The sequence below is a fragment of the Manis javanica genome, chromosome 12, assembly GCF_040802235.1.
Source record: "Manis javanica isolate MJ-LG chromosome 12, MJ_LKY, whole genome shotgun sequence".
In the NCBI taxonomy this organism is placed as follows: Eukaryota; Metazoa; Chordata; class Mammalia; order Pholidota; family Manidae; genus Manis; species Manis javanica.
The window spans coordinates 12610180-12628513 of NC_133167.1; the positions used below are offsets into that span (position 1 = coordinate 12610180).

At 44.4% G+C, this 18334-nt stretch overlaps 1 protein-coding gene across 3 annotated transcripts; it reads left to right on the forward strand.

Moving 5' to 3' along the window:
- Nucleotides 1–527: 527 nt before the first annotated feature.
- Nucleotides 528–16570, forward strand: FAM124B (family with sequence similarity 124 member B). 3 transcript variants are annotated; one of them, XM_017664343.3, is made up of 3 exons: nt 528–3634; nt 13457–14136; nt 14249–16570. In XM_017664343.3, the coding sequence occupies exons 1-2, from the start codon at nt 2903–2905 to the stop codon at nt 14102–14104; spliced, it is 1380 nt and encodes a 459-aa protein (XP_017519832.3). In that variant the 5' UTR covers nt 528–2902; the 3' UTR covers nt 14105–14136; nt 14249–16570. The 3 variants fall into 3 exon arrangements, 2 of the variants coding, with proteins under 2 accessions (XP_017519832.3, XP_036853712.2); XM_036997817.2 differs by having other exon boundaries at nt 14693–16570; XR_001853664.3 differs by having other exon boundaries at nt 530–3634; nt 13457–14453; nt 14693–16570.
- The last annotated feature ends 1764 nt before the right edge of the window (nt 16571–18334 follow it).

An 18334-nucleotide genomic window follows, 5' to 3' on the forward strand; every position in this document is an offset into this window, starting at 1 on the left:
CTTCACTGTCCCCCAGATGGACTTTGTCCTCATCAGCTTCCTCTCCCCCTGGGGCCCCTCCCCTGCAGCTCCTCCCCTGCCTGCCTGCCTCCTTCCTTCTTTTCAGAACTTCAGGTATTGTCTCCTCTTCTGGATGCTTCTTTGGCCGTCTCCTCTAGGTCGGTGACTCCTCCTAGGGGTTTTGATGGCATCTTGCAATGATGAGCATTTAAGATGCTCCTCCCAAGTGGGGCATGGTGGTAATCTATTCTCTGCTCCTGGCACAGTGCCTGGCTCTCAATATGTGAGAGAAAAAACATACTTTATAATTTAATGGGAGAAAGAAATTCTCAAAGATTTCTTGGAGTGGCAATGGGATCTCAGGGTTTTAATGTATCCCACCGTGTTTATGAGACTTGCAGCAGGTACAAATCCCTGTGGACATCTGCAGGTTTCAACAAATCCTCAGAAGTAGCTGATTTCTTAAATTGCCTTGTACAATCTGTCACCATTTTGCCAAGAGAGGTTGACCAGCTGGCTGCCATCCAGGAGCCAGCGACTGACAGATAACAGGACTTGGCCAACTTTAAGAAAAATAAGGTGGAGAATTAAGTGTCAGCTGACCAGGTATTTGGAGTCAAAGCTGATGACTAGCATAGTCATCTGTGCCTTCCACAGGAGCAGCGGGCAAAATTGAAGAGCACCATGGAATCTGGCGCACAGCCGAGAGTCTGACTGCTGGGGTGGGGGGAAGGGGCTGACGGGAGTGGAGGCAGTTACTCTGAGGGTCAGTATTTCAAGTTGCTCCTGGAGAAATAATTGTGGAGAGGGCCAGTCAGAAAGGAGACTGGTGGCACCCCCTCTCACTCAGCCCCTATTCCTTGGCTCCTTGACTGCTATCAGATTAATGAAATATTTTCCAGCCTGACAGAAATGACAACCTCAAGAGGAAAAAAATATGTTGCACTGGATAGAAGATTAAAACCTTTTCTATAGAAGGGCTTAAACTCTTGCCTTGTACAAAATGTTCTGAGTTAACTATCTTTGTCTCAGGGGTGTAATTTTTCTCCTTGAACCTTTAGAGTTACTTCCAGAATTGCAAAGGCTATTACAAACACCACGTTTAAAGTCTGAAGTGCCCGAGTGCAGTCAGCTCTGTGAGTGGAAAGCAAAAGAAAGGAGACAGGTTCATACTGAGGGATGAGCAAGCTATTGCCTTCAAACGCCAACGTGGAACATGCATGAAGAGGTATTTTTTGGAAAAGCTGCAGAACTAGAACGCCCCTAAAAAATACTCCAATGATTTTTAGAAAGTAACATGATTTTTAAAAAGTGAAATTTTTAGAAAACAAAATGAATTTAATTACCGAGTCACTAATTGCAATTAAGAATCCATCTGTTACAGACTGTATTGATGTATTTTTCCAGTGCAAGAAATAGAATTTATGAAACACAAATGATTAGAAGTATAGGCTGGATTTAGAAAGGAAGTCTGAATAGAATAGATTCTTTTCCATGGAAAACAATATTTGACTTTAAATTTGGTTATTATACTATGAAAGAATTCCACCTATATAAAACAAAATTTAAGATAAGTTGTATTTTTCATTACAAAAGTGCTTTTTAATTTATAAAAAGATTAAGTCAGACTGCATCCCATTATAAGCATTAATAAATTGCTTATTTTAAGAATTATGCTTAGAAAAAATGTGTGTGTCCATACCTTTCTAGGAACATAACTACCAGAAAAGCAAATGATTTTCTAACAGACATTTAGAGAATTAGGAGGTGTTACGTTTAGAGCTTGGACATTCTTATTGGCGATTACCCATCTTAAGATTCAACAGCACACAGACTCTCTGGGAAGTTCATGTCTTCCTCTGGAATTTGGTTTGGCCTCCTTTCCTTATCCTCAGGAAGGAAGGCCAGGCCTGGATTTCTGGGTAACAGGAATACTCCTGTTCTGGGTTACCTGGGGACCCCTCAGTTCCTGGGTTCCAATCTTCTCTCAGCCCATTTTTAGCTTTGAGACCTTTAGCTTTTCTGTGCCCCGGTTTCTTCATTGGTAATTTGGGGATCATAATCTCTTCTTCATAGGTTTGCTGAAGGATTAAATCAATTTATGTCAAGTTTTAGAACAGTTTATGGCTGGTTCCTAGCAGATCCTCAGTAAGATATGAGTAATAATTAGATTACTGACATGACAAAGCTCTCACTTTTTCCAAAGAACTGGCATAAAGGGAGACTTAGTTTTGCAATGCCTTTTTAGTACCTAAGCTCAGTTTTCCCAATAGAGCAAATAACTTTCAGTGAATAGTCAAAATTATTTAGATAGCGTATCCTCTCCTCAATGCCCCAGGGTCAGTTGTTCAAAAACAAAATCAAAAGACAAAGGGGACAAAAATCCTGGCAAGGGGACACGTTTTGAGAATTGTTTTAAAGCAGTCATTGTATTCAGGTGGCCTGGCTGGCTGCTGTAAACACCCAGACATGTAGGGAGGAAATCAGAACCATTGTGGGTCCCTAAAATGGATGTCTTTTCAATTAAACAGATTGCTATCAGCCTGACAGAGGGGACTCCTGTTCCTTTTTGCCCGGTCATTTCCTTTACTGAGTGCCTGTAAGAACCACCCACTCGGGTGTTTCTCAGGATTATAGGTTTTTAGGTCACACAGAAACCCTGCGGAGTGCCTGAAAAAGCCAAACGCAGGATCACATTCTGCACGAGCTGGATGACATTACCCACTGTGTTGCTGAGGCCCCCGGCAACCAGCAGCGCAGGTCAAGAGCTCTGCTCTGAAGCAGCTGAAGGTCTCCTTGGTGGGCTTAAGGCTCCACATGAGAACTGCCCGCTCCTTCATTTCCAAAGCTTCAACGGAGGGCTCTCATACTCACTTCCTTCGTCATCCTTGGGCAGTCCGGAATGGACGGGACACGAGAGCCTCTGGTCATGACTGTCCACCTCCTTGCCAACTCTGGGCATGGCTCACTTTTGCAGCAAACCCTGGACCAGCTCCTGGACTGTATTTGCCCAGAGGTCCGTCTCTTTCTGGTGTCAGAGAGGGTCAGTCCACTGAAATACGACGACAAGTGCCACTCCAGGCGGTCACGGTTCCCGGGGATGTCTGTTTTGCTCTTCCTGCATGAAGGCCTTGGAGAGGGGAGGCTGTTCCGCGTTCTTGACTCCCTTCGGCACTGGCCATGGCAGTGCCACCCTGCAGGGAACCTGCAGGGACGACCGTGTCCCTACATGCTTGCCAGTCAGGAGTTCTACAGTCTGGACAGCCAGATGCCCGTCTGGGGTGTGCGGCAGGCGCCCAGTGGCACTGAGATCCTGAGAGTGACGCTCTACTGCAGTTTTGATAACTACGAGGATGCCATCAGACTCTATGAGATGATCCTGCAGAGGGATGCCACCCTGCAGAAGAGCAACTTCTGTTTCTTTGTGCTCTATGCCACTGAGAGCTTTGCTCTGCAGCTCTCCCTGAAGCAGCTGCCCCTTGGGATGTCGGTGGACCCCAAAGAGTCGTCGGTGCTACAGTTCAAGGTTCAGGAGATCGGCCAGTTAGTGCCTCTTCTGCCTCACCCGTGTATCCCCATCAGCCACACCAGGTGGCAAACACAGGACTATGATGGCAACAAGATTTTGCTTCAGGTATTCCAGTTTTGCTTCTATGATCTTATAGATGCACATGGCACTGTGTGATTTTGCATCCCAGACGGCTCTTAGAGATATTTATAGTAGTCCCTCTCCACCTGGGCTGCACATGAGAGTCCTTGGGAAGACTTAAAATCTTCCCATGCATAGCTGTCTCCAGGCCGGTTTGATCAGAATCTCTGGGGTTGCCCAGGCCTGGGCAGTCTTTTTAAAAAGCTCCTTGATTGACTCCAATGTGAGGCGGGTAGCAGGGTTGAGTCATTGTTCTAATCAAATCCCTTATCTGACAGATAAGGAAGCTCATTCTGTGAGCTTGGGGCTTCCATAAGTTGTTTGCAGTTGAATCGGACAACACCCCATTTCTCAGATTTTGTTTAACCATGCTCATCAACTTTAAGCAAATACTTTGTCAACTCTTTGGAAACAAGAATATTGTAAATTCTTTCCATCTGGCCTAAAGAAGTTGAAGTTGTAATTATGGTGGGGGGTGTTAAGTTTGCATTCTTGTTGATTTAATTTTTAAGCATCTTGTATCACTCTCAAATTTTACTTCAAATCAAGTTACGTGCCTAAGACCCCTTCAAAAGAAAATCTTGAAATTAAAGCCCTCTTCTGTAAGCATCCCCTTTAAGCCAAACACAATCATGACAGCTACCACGGTATTGTCTCTTGTGGAGTATCAAGTGGCAGATGAACTTTGCACTGAGCCGTGTGACTCTGAACCTCAGTCCTTCATTAGCACAGTGAAGGCAGTATGAGCCCCTTCCTAGAGCACAGGCTGTTAGCCACACAAAATGACCAGATGCTTATAAAATGCTTGAAACAAAATTGAGAATGCAATTGTAGCTATCATACTTTATGTGATGACCTAGACCAGGTGTTTCAAATTGACTATTTTATTTAATTTTTAGAACAATCTAGGAAGTCACTATTTTTCCCATGTGGCAGCTAAGAGAACTGAGGGGTAAAGGGATTCAGTGTTTGCCCAGGACACAAGTAAGAAGGGTCTACTGGGTGGTGAATCCAGCCAGATAACTGTTGCGGTCCAGTACCTAGTGTGTGTGCGTGTTTGTGTGTGTGCATGTGTGTACGTGTGTGTGTGTGCATGCACAGGCAGGGAGATGGGTGTGACATTCACAGCAGAATATTTAGTGGCTTCTGTCCTTGAGGAATGGTCAGAAACCCCTTGAAGGCCTGTTGGATGAAGTAATAACAGGCTAGAAGATGAATTGTCTTTCCCTTTGATTAATTTTGTTGTCATCAGAGTTATTAAAAAAATGAATTACGGTGATTCTATATGAAACAGTCTCAAGATTGTTTACCTTCGTGGTCACATAAAACGGAGGGGCACCACTTTTCTTAGTTGCCTATTATATAGCTCACTATTTTCTAAGGGACCTAAAGTCTCTCCATTAGTTTTAGTTAATGTCCAGAATTTTAAATCCACCTCACGCTCAAACAGAAATTTAATCAGTGTGTGCGGTAGGGGCATGTCTGTGTTCATTCTTATTTTAAAGGCTGGCTGACATTTTCACTTCAGAACCACAGCTTGTAGGGCTTAGTAACTTTGGAAAGTGAAGTCAAATTTAAGGAGTACAGAATAGTCTTTTTGGATAGAAACGTCAATGAGTCTAAGCTTTTGCAAACAAAATGTAGGATTGTCTTCTGGAAACTTCTGCTTCTGGCCTCATAGCAAAATCACTGAGGAAGGCCTGCAAAGGATTGGCTGTAACACATCATGAAAGATGACACATTGTAGCTGCTGTGTGGCTCCTCCGCGCCTATAATGGGCTGAATTTTTCAGGATGGAAAACCCAGCCCAGACTCCCTTGGGAGGAGAGAGGACGTGTGGGGAATGCATCGCTTCTCTAAGTAGCCCGGGTCTTGGGATTCGACTCTCAGCTCGGCCACTCCTGTCCTGGTCCTGTCCTCAGACAGGTGCCTGGGGTCGCCAACAGGCTGCCTGCAGCCCTGAGGATAATGTCCTTCTGACTGTCTCCCCCCACAATGGTCCAGCAGAATTTCTGGTCTCCGCTCCAACTGGACTACCTTGTCCCAGTCTCATCTCCAATCCAAGTATTCCATCAGGGGAAGGGAAGTGTCCGAGGAGTTTAGTTCTGACACAAAGGCTCTGCTCTCCACCCTTGGACTTTTTGTGGAGTCAGAACTTCCTGGGACTCATGGGGGAAGGTGACTGTGAACTTCACAAGTGTTTGAAATTGTTTTCTCCCCCATTAGGTGGGAGAGGATGACTTCCGTGAGCTGGAGTTGAGTAATCCTCTTCTCCCACGTGGAAGGCTAGAGCGAACTAGAGCTGATTTTTGCCCTACCCAGGTCACATGGGCTCCAGTAATGTTCCAGCAGGCTAGGTTCTGGTTAACTGGCTCCCTGAGAGCGGGCCTTTTGAGAACGACAGAGATCTCTGGGGTATTTATAAAATGGTTCTTCCCCTTTCAGAAGCACAAGGAGATTTTTCTCCCAGGTTTATTGCGAGAATCTGGTCAAGGTCCTGGAGGTAAATCTCACAAAATTGTAGGGCTCCCCTGTGGCTGAGTTTCCCTGGGGTTTAAATTCTCAGAGCTGTCCACACCCAGCCTTCAGCCACTTGTCAGTCACAGTTCTGCTTTTCCCGGCCTGGCTTTCTTTCCTGCTGTAGGTCTCTCTATGAGTCTCACCAATGAGTCTCTCTGCCCTGGGAAGCCATAATTCCCTATATTTGTCTGTGTCTCTAACCTTGGGGGCCACCCTATGCCCTGTGTCCTCACCTCTCATATAGATGCTAGAGGAATTGTTGCTCTAGTCAACCTCTGCACCGTTGATGTTCTGGATTAAATAATTCTTCTTTGTGAGGAAGATGTCCTGGGCATTACATGTTGCTGTAATGCAATCATCACCACTATCCATGTCAGCTTCCAAAACATTGGTGGGTTTATTGTTTTTAGGAAATAGGTTTGTCTCTTCAGAAAAGGTATATAATCCAGAGACAAACTCTGGCATAAGCAAGCGTGTGTTCCTTTCATTTTATCAACAGACATTGGCTAAGTTCATCTTTATGTTCTTTATTAACCACTGAAAATAAAAGCACACTCTCATGAAATAAGTAATTCCTTTTCTTTTTCTTCTGTGGCATGTTTTGAGGACTCCTTTCTCATTTCTGAGTCTCCCAGCTGTACTCTCTCAGACTCTTATTTCTCCTTCTTTGTTCCTCTCTCCATTTTTTTCCCATTCTCCATTCCCATCCCTAATGTACCCATATGACCACACCACACACACACACACACACAACTCCTATTCCTACACATGTAACTCTCACTTGACACTGACTTATGCTGCCCTGAAAGAGACCTTGTAGTCATTGCTCGCGAGGGGGCTGCTCTTACAGAATTGCAGGTTATCATCAGCAGTTATGACTAATCAATTAAAATGAACCTTTAAAAGTTGAGTTAATTGGAGGAGACGGGTTTCCACTTGTAAGTAGGCAACTCTGTCTCTTTGGATTTCTTATTATCTACATGATTTGTTTCCATGAAATTCTTTTCCTGGTGTACAGGAAATCCTCTTTCGCTATCTCTTGGAATCACTTTTAGTAAGAGACAATATTATTTTCCCTTCATGATGTCAGTCTGCCCCACAGCAGCTTAATCATTTTTCAGTGACGTATGTTCTCTTGTTTCTCAAGTGTTTCGAGTCAGATGAGTGACAAATGATCTTCCTGTTCATCAAGATGGTTTCCAATGTTTCCTGAAGTTTAAAAAAAAAAAACCAGCTCTCAATTTGTAGCATTTTACAAATCTTTCTTAGAAAGATGAGCTCTAAGGGATCTGAATTCCTGCAAATGCATTTCAATTTGTTTTTTGGCACGAGGAGCTCTATTCTCCCTCTGCGGGGTTATCTCTCTCAATCATCAGCATTATGCTTTTCCTGGAAATTCTGCACTCTAGCTGCACACATCTGCTTTCCTACATTAATAATGTGGTGCTCATTTTTGCCCTGTAGTCTGAGGACTTTAGGCTTCTCTTTAAAAAAGAAAAGTTGGCATTCCCTTCTCTTGAAAAGATTGCAGAAATGACCAGCTATATGATGAGAGTCATTTTGATAAGACTTCCTATCTACCTAATGTCAAATAATTAAGGGCCTGATTTATAAACTACACTTTCATCTATTTTTGCATGACATTTATATGTGTTAGGTGTTAAGCTTTCTTTATTTATCCAGTGGACATCTAGTGAAGGTTTACCATGTGGCAGGCACCGTATTAGGTACTGGAGATACAGTGATGGAGGAGATGTATACAGTCCCTCTCTCCCTGCAATGCAAATGCAGACCTGTAGTGGCCGCTATGCCGTGGAAAATACAGGCTCTGGGAGAGTTGATGGTAATATTATCACAATAAGAGCCACCTCATATGCCTCAGGCACTGTTATTATTTAATCCTCGCAACAGCTCTATGATGTTGGCACTTACCTCCTTTTATAGATGAAGAAACTGAGGCATAGGAAGATTCGGTAACTTGTCTGTAGTTCCACAAAGAATAAGTGACAGAGCTGAAATTTAGGGCTACCTAACTTAGATTCAGCAGTATCAGAAAGGCTTCCAAGAGGAAATGAAGTGTAAGCTTGGAGCTGACAATGGGTTTTGAGGAAAAACGGTTGGAGGAGACGTATCTCAGACAGAAGATTCATATGCATAAACACTGCCGTTAGGAAAGAGCAAATAATGTCCAAGGAATTGAAAGAGGTTGGAAAGAGAGGAAGCGGTGAGTTATCAGGTAGAATAAGAAGGAGTAGAATGAGGGATGTGGTAAGCCATACTCAAGGGCTTAGATTTTTATCTCAGGAAGAGTGGCAAGCCATTTGAAGCAAGAGGGTGACGCGGTCAAAGTTGTTTTCTTTGCTCTTTTGCTGGTGGAGCGGAGAATGGATCTGAGGGAAGTCGGAACATCTTTGGGGGGCCCTCATCGCATGGCTGCTGCAGTAATTCAGATCATGATGAGAGCCTCCCACGGGTCAGTGGCAGTGGACACGGAGGGACAGAATGACCTGGGAGATCATCGGGAGGCAGAGTCCATGGCAATGGGTGACATGGGAAAGAAGAAGGGAAAATGATGCTCTTGCTTGTTAACTGGGGCTAATGAAGCCATGTTCTAAGATGGGAGAAGAGAGTGAGCAGCACAGATTTAGCGGGAGGAGGGAGATGAGTTCATATTTTGCCATGTTGAGTGAGTTGCTGGTACCTAGGTAGGAAGCTTGAGAGACAGATTTGAACTGTAGTTCGACTTTGGGGAGCCGTCATCATTTAGATAATAATTGAGTCCATGTCGATGACCTTGTCCTGGGAGAATGTGCAGAATGAGGAGAGAAGGGGATCCACGGCAGCACTGAAGTACAGCATACCAGGACAGACAGAGGAAGAGGGTCCCTCAGGGGAGACCGAGAAGGGATGGATGGAAAAGACGGAGAAAATCCAGAAAAGTGTGTTGACCTAGAAGTTAAGGAGAAGACTTCAGATGCGATGGAGAAAGGTCAGCCTTGTGAAATTCAACCATAGCTCAAACAAAATTAACAACAAGGAGGCTGGTTGTAGATGATCTTGGCAAGAGTAATTTCAGTGGGTTGTAGGAGGGAAAGTCAATGTCGTAGGTAGGGAAAATGAGGGAAGGTTAGAGGAAAATAGGGGAATGGAATTTTTTTATAAAGACGTTTGGCTGTGAAGGAGAGGAAAGAGAGCTGGAGGGGAACAGATGGTTGAAAGAGCGTGTTTTTGAAGATGGCTTCAGCAGGTTAATGCTGTTGGAGAGGAGTAGGCAGAGAAAGAGAGAGTGGGGAGGGACAGTAAAAGAGAGATGGAAAGAAGAAACAAGATAATAATCTTGGAGAAAATGAGTCCTTAATAGGTTGGGGTCACCAGGAAGACAGGAGTGGGTGGAAATCACAGCACGGGTACAGACCAGCCCCTTCTGCTGTGGAGAGGATGGGGTGCAGTTGCAAGTAAGTCCGGTGGTAGGAAGCTGAGAGAGTTGCTAACAAATGACAGCTTTTGTTTTCTCTGTCGCCTACATGGTGAGACCATCTGATGAGGTAGCCAGGGAAAGAGGTGCCACTGATGGTCTGAGGACAGGTCAGAAGCTTTGAAACAGCCACTTGTGGCGATGGAGAGAAACAAGAAACAGGGAAGTGGGAGTAGCCTGGATGCGGTCGGACACCACACCTGCACGTCACCTCTGTGGTGCATCAGTCTGACGGCGTGCTTTTCTTCGGCAGCCTGGGCACAAGCTCAGGCAAGTGGGCCTGGATGGCCCCTTGGCTGGGAGGTTCTGGGGGAGGAGGCGGGGTGGTGCGGGGACCTGGAGGCACTGGCGAGGAACTGGTTGAAGAGATGGTCTTTGGACTCGCGGTGACCATGGAAGGCAGTGAAGATAGAAGGCAGCCGAGGGAGAGAGGCGGGAGGAACGGAGGGGTTGGTGCGGAAAAGCAGGTGCACCAGAGAGCTTGGGTTGGAGCAGGAAGGGTGGTGGTGGCCCGAGGGCACTAGGTGTAAATGGGGTCAGAGCTGGAGCAAGTTCCCTGGAGGGGCCGTGGGGCTGTGTGAGCAGCGTTGAGGGGAAGGGTGTACCAGCTGGCTCCCCAGGGCCCTCCAGCTGAGTAGGGCCCTTGCTGGCTGCGCTGTGCCTTGGCTCTGGCTGCGGCTTCAGGACCAGTTTTGTTCTGATCTGAGATTGGTTTATGGGGCAAGGAGGAACTTGCTCAGGCTTCTCTTTCTGTTCACAGTGGCTGGAAAATTAAATAAGAGCCCCAGCATCAAACCTGTGGATTTCCTCATCCAGACGGGGTAGTCTGATATCAGCCCTGAATGATTTGTGAATGTGGAAAGAGCCATGTCAGTTCCCATTTCCAGGAGAAAAAGATTTCACTGGCTCAAGTAAAAAGGTAGAATATAATGCAAATTCTGCTGGAGGCAAATTCTGCTGGGGGAGTTTACTCTCCGGGGAAGGGGACCCCCTCTTCCATCTGGGAGATAGCATCTCCGCCCTGACTCTAAAAGGAGGAGCAGATGGTTTTCTTTGGTGAGTGAGAATTTGGGGTGACCTGAGGTTGGAGTAGAGTAGATGCCTTGACTTTTTGTTTTATACACTTTCACAATTAAGTTGCTTTTACACTGAGCAATCATTGCTTTTATAATAAGACATTTTTCTTAACTAATACTCAGACGAAAAGAGAAGAAAGACAGGGAAGGGAGGAAGGAAGGAAGGAAGGAAGGAATTAGAGCACAGGGAAATGTGTAGAGAGCAAAATGAAATTAGGCAAAGAAATGGGTGGGCCTTACGCGCTGAGAACTGGATTCACGGCGACCAGAGGCCACATACTATGTGCGGCCCACCCTTGCTGGGCCTGTGGTATGGATTCCCAAATGTTGCTGCACACTAGAATCACCTAGGGATTTAAAAATTGTTCATGCCCAGGTTGAAATGCCCTCAGTGAAGTTAGGATGATGCGGCTGGGAGCCAGACCTCAGTTTCTGCTGCCGGTGGAAGCTGCCCTCGATGCAGGCTGGGGCACCTTGCTCAGGGGAGGCTCAGGTGGAGGAGACCTGTGCCGAGAGGTTTCACCCAAGTGCAGCCCTGTAGTGAACCACTCAGCTCAGGAGTAACCTTTTGAGATTCTAGAAGAGTGGTTTTCAAACTATGTTCTGGGGTCCCTAGGGACCAGGTGGGGGAGGTCAGCAGCCACCGTGAGCGGGGTACAAAGTGAGGCCTAGCAGGTACTTCAACTCGGGCTCCTCGGCCTTGACTGCCTCCTATATGGGGCCTCCAGGAAAGATTTTGTTTGAAAAAAGCTTTATATTCTTAAGAGCCAGGGAGGAATGGATGAGTGAAAATCATTGAACGTGAGAGGAGGTCAGATAGCTATGGCCTGGGAGCTAAGAACAGTTTTTCCACCTTTAAATGGTTGGGGAAAACAATTTGTGACCCATGAAAATGATATGAGATTCCAATTGTAGTGTCCATAGAGTTTGATGGGAACACAGCCACGCCCACTTTTGCCTGTGCGTGGAGGGCTGCTGGCAGTAGAGCCGAATAATGGCAGTAAAACCCGAATGGGCCACAGAGCCTCAGGTATTTACTACATCACCCTTCACAGAAAATATTTGCCAACTTCTATGCTAAGGGAATTAATGGAATTCCCTTATTTGTTAATAGCTTGGTAATAGTCACCTCACCATTTCGGAGAGAAAATTCAGAAGGCATATATGTGTGTTACATATATAAACAAAAATACAACATGTATGTATATGGAGATTTGCTCATCTCTAGACCTACTTTCCCACTGTTCTAATTTCTGCCTCCTTTCCCTGTGAGATAATGTGTACTGTTATTTTTTTTTCTTTTACAAAACTTTTTTTTAGAGTAGTGTTAAGTTCATAATGAAATGGGGCAGAAAATTAAGAGAATCCCATATAACCCCTTTCTCCACACACGCACAGCCTTCCCACTATCAATATCCTACATCACAGTGGTATGTTTTTTATAATCCATGAAGCTGCACTAATCATCATGATGACTCTTAGTGCTGGGCGTTCTGTTGGTTTTGAGAAGCCTACGATGACGTGTATCCAGTATTGTGTCAAATAGTTTGATACCAGGAGCGGTTTCCATAGTGTAGTGGTTATCATGTTCGCCTCACAAATAGCTTGATGCTAAAGTTCCTCTGTGCCTACCTGTTCGTCCCTCCTTCCCCTCTAGCTCCTGGCAACCACCAACTTTTTTACCATCCCATAGTTTCACCTTTTCCAGAATGTCATATAGTTGGAATCCCATAGTATGTAGACTTTTCAGATTGGCTTCTTTCACTTAGGAAATGCGTAAAGGTTCTTTGAGACATTCTTTTTGATATTTCATTAAGGATTAAGCCAGACAAGAGTGGGCCCCGGAAACCAATTACTCAGGGCTATTGGCAAGATGGAGAAAATTGTCTTTTCCAGAAATCCTCTTGATGGGAGTGTTGTGTAAGGAGTAGGGGATGAGGCTCCCAAGGGCCCAAGGATGGAAAATGGGACAGTGGACTTCATTCTGCAGAAGGAGAAAGCAGTTAAATGCAGGGTGGGCATTTTCCTGAGTAGGGTCTGTAAATTTGGAACCAGAATGAAATTGTTAGGGATTAAGACACCAGAGCCCCCATATAAGGAGCCCCCACCCCACTTTTTTGTTTTTCCACATGATACTAGGTCACCACTCTAAATGGTGCCCCCAATTTTAAAGAATATTGGTTTAAAAGGTGTCAACTTATTAGCCTGCCTGGGTTTCCCACATATCTTGCAATAATCCCAAGATATGTATCATCATTAGTATGATCTCATTAGTATGATCTAAAAGAGCTATCAACTTTGGAAGATTGAATTCTTATTCTAATCTTTATGTTGATTATAACTACATGTTCTTGTGGCTAATTTTCTTTATGCATGGTTGGTAATACTTGTTCACAACATTACGTGAAGCCACCAAATAGCCTCTATGAACATCTTTGCATTGTTTGGACAACTCGGTCTACCAGAACGGTATTGCTGTCACATGGTTATTTGATTCTCAGAGTCTTAGCGTCATCAAATGTTAATTTAGGGCATCTGAGAGAGAGAGATGTTTGGAGCTGGTGCTGACCATATACTTCATAATTAGATTGTACATATTACTTCAATTCTACCAACTTTATTGAAAGTCTGCTACATGCATGGCACAGCAAAGGATGAATAGTGTGTAATGTGTTCTTAACATTTAGTTAATGAAAAACAGCTATTGAATTTGTTCCTCTTTTCCTCGTCCCATAGGTCCAGGTGAATCCAGGGCTTGGTGTTAGGAATGGGGAGCTTTCCTTTCTGAATGGCAGCTTGGGAGCTGACACACTACGCCAGGGCTCCAGGCTGACCCCTGCCTCTGTGAGCAGGACCCTACAGCCAAGATGCCGAAGGAGCTGGGCCAGGAGGTTCAAGGCGGCTTCCCTGGAGTGCTCTGAGCCTGGCGAAGGTGCAGTATCAGACAGTTCCACTGGTGCTTCGTGGAAAAGCCCTCGTTGCTCGTCCCAGGGCAGCAGAGCAGCCCTGGACTCCCAGCTGCACCTTCCTTCTCCCCACCTCCAACCTGGGACCAGGGTAACGGTCCTCAGCCAGAGCAACAGCTTTGAGAGGCTGGAGGCAGAGACGAATGTTGACACAGGGTTCACAGTGGTCAATTCTGAACCCAGGCAACCTTTTCTAAGCCGATTTCCAAGAGATCTGGGGACCAGCCAGCTACCATCCTGCTTGCCAGCCTCCTCCTTGGGGGCAGCTGCCTCCAAAAACAGTATCTTTAAGAAAGCAGTCTATCCTTTGCCACTTGCAGGCCAAAGAGACCTTGGCACAAGGAAGATAATCTCAAAATGTCCCCTTCATTTGCCAATCCAGGGTGAAGATACAGAAGGAGAAGAATTCTTTATATAGCGTAAAACAAACGTGGTTTTCTCAAACCCAAGGTCAGATACAATGTTCTAGAAACGGAGCACTGACCTCGAATCAGCCTGTCTTTTGTTCATCTGAGGGACCTGAAAGCTAGCCATGTGCAGATCTGTGTTGCTTTTATTTCAGATGTTCGAAGTCTAACAGTGCTGCGAGTGTTTGTTTATTTGCCATCGTGGTCATAAGGGAACACAGCCAACCCGCAGGAGAAAAGCCCTGCGCTTCATATCCCTGGAGACACGCTAACCCAGCAGGGCGTGTTGAGTTCAGCACCTATCAGGATAATTGCATTGTAGGCAAATGCGTTGGATGTGTTATGCAACCGCTGATTAGTGTATGTAATTTCGTTTTAATTTTCACTTGGGTTGCCTAGCTCATCCCCCTGGACAGCGTGGACTATTTATTCTTTAGCATTTTTTAATTTTTATGTGACCTCCTTTGGTAACTAGGCCCTGTTCACCACATACCCTCTAGTGATTTTGCCTTTAAAGTTGTTTGCAAATGAAATGAGTTAACATGCAAAGTGTTTTGAAAATTACAAACTAATTTTTTTTTTCTCTGTTTAATGAGCAGAAACACCGGAAGCCAAGAAATCAGGTTTGAAATGAAAGCGAAGCTGTAGGGCTTTCCTGATCCTCCGCTTCTCATTTGTTTCTACACTACTCCAAAGGGGCCCGTGGTTGTGTTATTAACCAGAAAGGAATGTGACATGATTGGGTGATGTGAGCGCTCCACTCAGCATGACAGGAAGATCAGATCGGTTGGGTCACTGGAGCAGGAGTAAAGTTCTTCTGGCCATGTCTGAATTCCTCAGTTTCTTTGTGATGCTCATTTATTCATACAATCATTCATTCAACAAATTTTTATTGAGCACCTGCTTAGAATAATACATCAACATGAGGCGCACACCTTCTGTGAACATCAAACCCATAACTATTTATGGCTTTATCAGCATGATAAGTCCATTGTATGAACTCCTAAGAATATGTTGAAGCCCCAACCTATTCCTCTGGGAATTTCTTCCATAAATGATTCCCACACCTGCTGTACAAAGCTGTAGCAAGCATTGACGGATGACCTGTGGATAGAGACTTGGGAATATTATGAATTGCAATTATAATTGTAATGTACAAATTCTCAGTTGCTTATTCCCTGTTTTTTTTTGGAGGGGGTAGGTCTATATACTCATACAAAAAAAATTTTTTTAACTTGTTTTTAAAAGTCTATGTGTTTCAGTTAATTGACTCCATGAACTTCATTCTCCAGGACAGATATTACATAACATGATAGATGCAGATTTAGCCAGGTGTTTTAGAGATCCTGGTTCTTGGCACACTCAGGTGGGAAGAAAAGTGAGTTCAGGCACACGGAGGAATCTTACAGCAGCAAGATGGGGCTGAGTTCCAGTGCTTTGGCCCGATAAAGACTAGAAAGAGGACCATTGCCAGTGGACAAGGACACAACTTCAAACTGATTTTATTTTTTTGTCCTAAAAATATCAATGTACTCTTCTTCACATTTTGTTTCTCTCCCCCAGCTTAAAGTTTGCTCTTAGAAAGCAGAACTTAATTTTGGTATGGTTTTCTTTAAGAACCGTAAGACTAAAAAAAAAAATGAAAGTCTTAGTTAAGTTGCACCATTGAGCTGCCTTGAAAATCACAGCAGGGGGAAGCTCTGAAACTTCTTTCCCACTGTTTTTGAGATCACCTAAATTTCTTTAACATAATATGTGGGTAAGAGTATAAGTATATGGAAGTCATGAGGAATATTGAGAAATTTGAATGAGAACCTTACAAAATGGACTAAAATAATGCACTCTTGAAAGGTCACCTACTCTGTCCTACTCAACACAGGAACCAGTTTTAAACATGATGGGATGGAAATTCCAGTGAGCTAGTGAGAGAGGCCCAGATCTGGCCTCAGCTTTTGAACTTATTATTTATGTGCCCTTGAATTGTCAGCCTTTGATCTTCTTATCTACTGCAACAAAAGGCTGTTAGGAGTCAGGATCATGCATGAGAAAGCATTTGGATATTGTTAAGCACTATGAAAACATAATACAGCATTATTATTACAAATGGTCCTTAAGACCCGCATTTTAAAAATGTCATGATAACAAAAAAATTAGTTGAAACAACTTTTACTAATACCAATGATACGATTAAATCAAAATCTCCCTAAGGTTTTTTCTGTGTGTGCCATTTGTTTATGTCCATATACCTAGGAGGAAAATTATGGGTGGAAAGAATCAAATATATCTTAAAGTTCAAAAGAGATTTATGTAACAGAGATAAGCTATGAACTAGTATAGCCCAATTTATCAAATTAGCCAGATAGCTTACTTAATTATACAGTATTCCTTAAAATGTAAAACACACCAGGAAGGAGTCCTAATGATGATATTATTTTGTATTTTTTATAGGTATATTAAAATCAGACACGTCACAGTTATTTGGCTGTTTTTAACCTTCATAGTGTTTCACACTTTTTTGCAAGCATTATTTGGACATTGCAAAACAGGAATAACAGAAATGGTAACATTTGGAAACTTCGGCATGTATTTGTCCCTTAGGAGAAGTAGAGCAGGGACTTGGGGGTGGGGGGAAGGAAGAAGAGGGGGACCCCTTGATTTAGGAGGTGTGATCAGGCCGGTGCCTCAGCTGCACCCCACCCACCCTGCTCCGACAGGCCTTTGCAGAGAGAGGCAGCCCTGGTCCTTTGGCCAGCAATCCGCTCTGACGTGGGGACAGCCCCTTTCCTCCTTCCAGAGACAGGGAAAGGGTAGCCCAGGAGAAGAAAATTAAGCCACAGCATATACCCCGTTTTCTATAGTCTCCTAAATTCCACCTCCAAGTTATAAAACCTAATCAGAAATTCCTGAAATAACTTGGAACCTGCTGCCTTTCCTGAACTTTCTGAGCCCGTAGGCTTGGGCTTCTCTTCCTTTTCTTTCTTTCCTTCCCTCCTCTTTTCCCTGCCTTTCCATTCATTTTTTCCCCCCTTTCCTTCTTTTCTCTTCCTTCTCTTCCTCCCTCTTTTATATTTTCATTTTTTGTGCATTTGATACTGTTAACCTTAAAATGAAAACAGTCAGTTATCAGCAAAAACAAGGTTATTAAGGATTAGCACAGAATTGCAATTCAGGACATGCAAACCACAGCAGAACCATAGGCCTGTCTGGATCAAAGCAGAGAAAGACTCTTTTATAGAGACAGAGGCACTGGAAAGGGCTGTTCTAAGCAAAATGTCCACTGGAGTTAACTGGAGGGCCCACATTTTGTGGCTTCTCTTGGGCTGGGTTAAGACAGTCTCTCACTGGCTGGGCCGTAGCAGGAGGTTGAGGCCGGGGGCTTTCCTCTTCCTCCTGCCAGGTGATAAAGTAGCTGGGACGGTGTGGTGTCCGTCTCTTCCAGTGGGATCTGAGATTTGCGAGGCGTGGTGGGCGTGAGAGCTGCAGGCCTCCCAACACCATGTCAGTGAGGTTTCCCTTAATTAGTATTCACAATACTCTCTTAATTCTTCACTGTACTTTAAAATACAGTAGTCCTCCAAACTGGGGGACACATTCTGAGGACCCCAGTGGATCCTGACATGGAGGGTAGTGCCAAGCTCTCATATATATATATATATACAGTATTTTTTCCTATATGTGCATACCTAAGATAAAGTTCAATTTATATATTAGGCACCATAGGAGATGAACAGCAATAGATAAAAATAAAATGGAACAATGATAACAACATAATGTAATAAAAGTTGTGTGAATGTGGTCTCTTGAAATATTGTACTGGACTCACACTTCTCATGATGGTGTGAGAGGGTGAAATGCCTACATGATGAGATGAGGTGAGGGCACGGACGTAGGCATTGTGATGCAGCATTAGGCTGCTGTTGGCCCTCTGGACCACAGTGGACCACGGATAACTGACACTGCAGGGAATGCAGTGTGCCTTGTCTATGTGGCATCTCCCAGGATCCCTAGGGGCTGACACAGAGCTGCAGCTTCTAAATGGGCCCTTGGATCAGCTCTGAGAGAATGAGAAGAGATCGGCCTCTGCTCTGAGAAAACTCTCCCCCCTTCCCAGCTTATCTCAGGATTCTGTTCTAGGATCTAAACCCACCTCACTTAGAAACATCACTCCACCCACCGCTCTCTCCTTTCACACCTACTAGACCTTTCTCTGAGGTCTGGGATGTTTCTTTAGCATTTCTCAC

Excerpts from the sequence above, each read along its gene's own strand:
- FAM124B (XM_017664343.3), top strand. The coding sequence starts at position 2,903 with ATGGACGGGACACGAGAGCCTCTGGTCATGACTGTCCACCTCCTTGCC. Across the intron at positions 3,635-13,456 it reads GCAACAAGATTTTGCTTCAG|GTCCAGGTGAATCCAGGGCT; the intron begins GTATTCCAGTTT and ends CTCGTCCCATAG.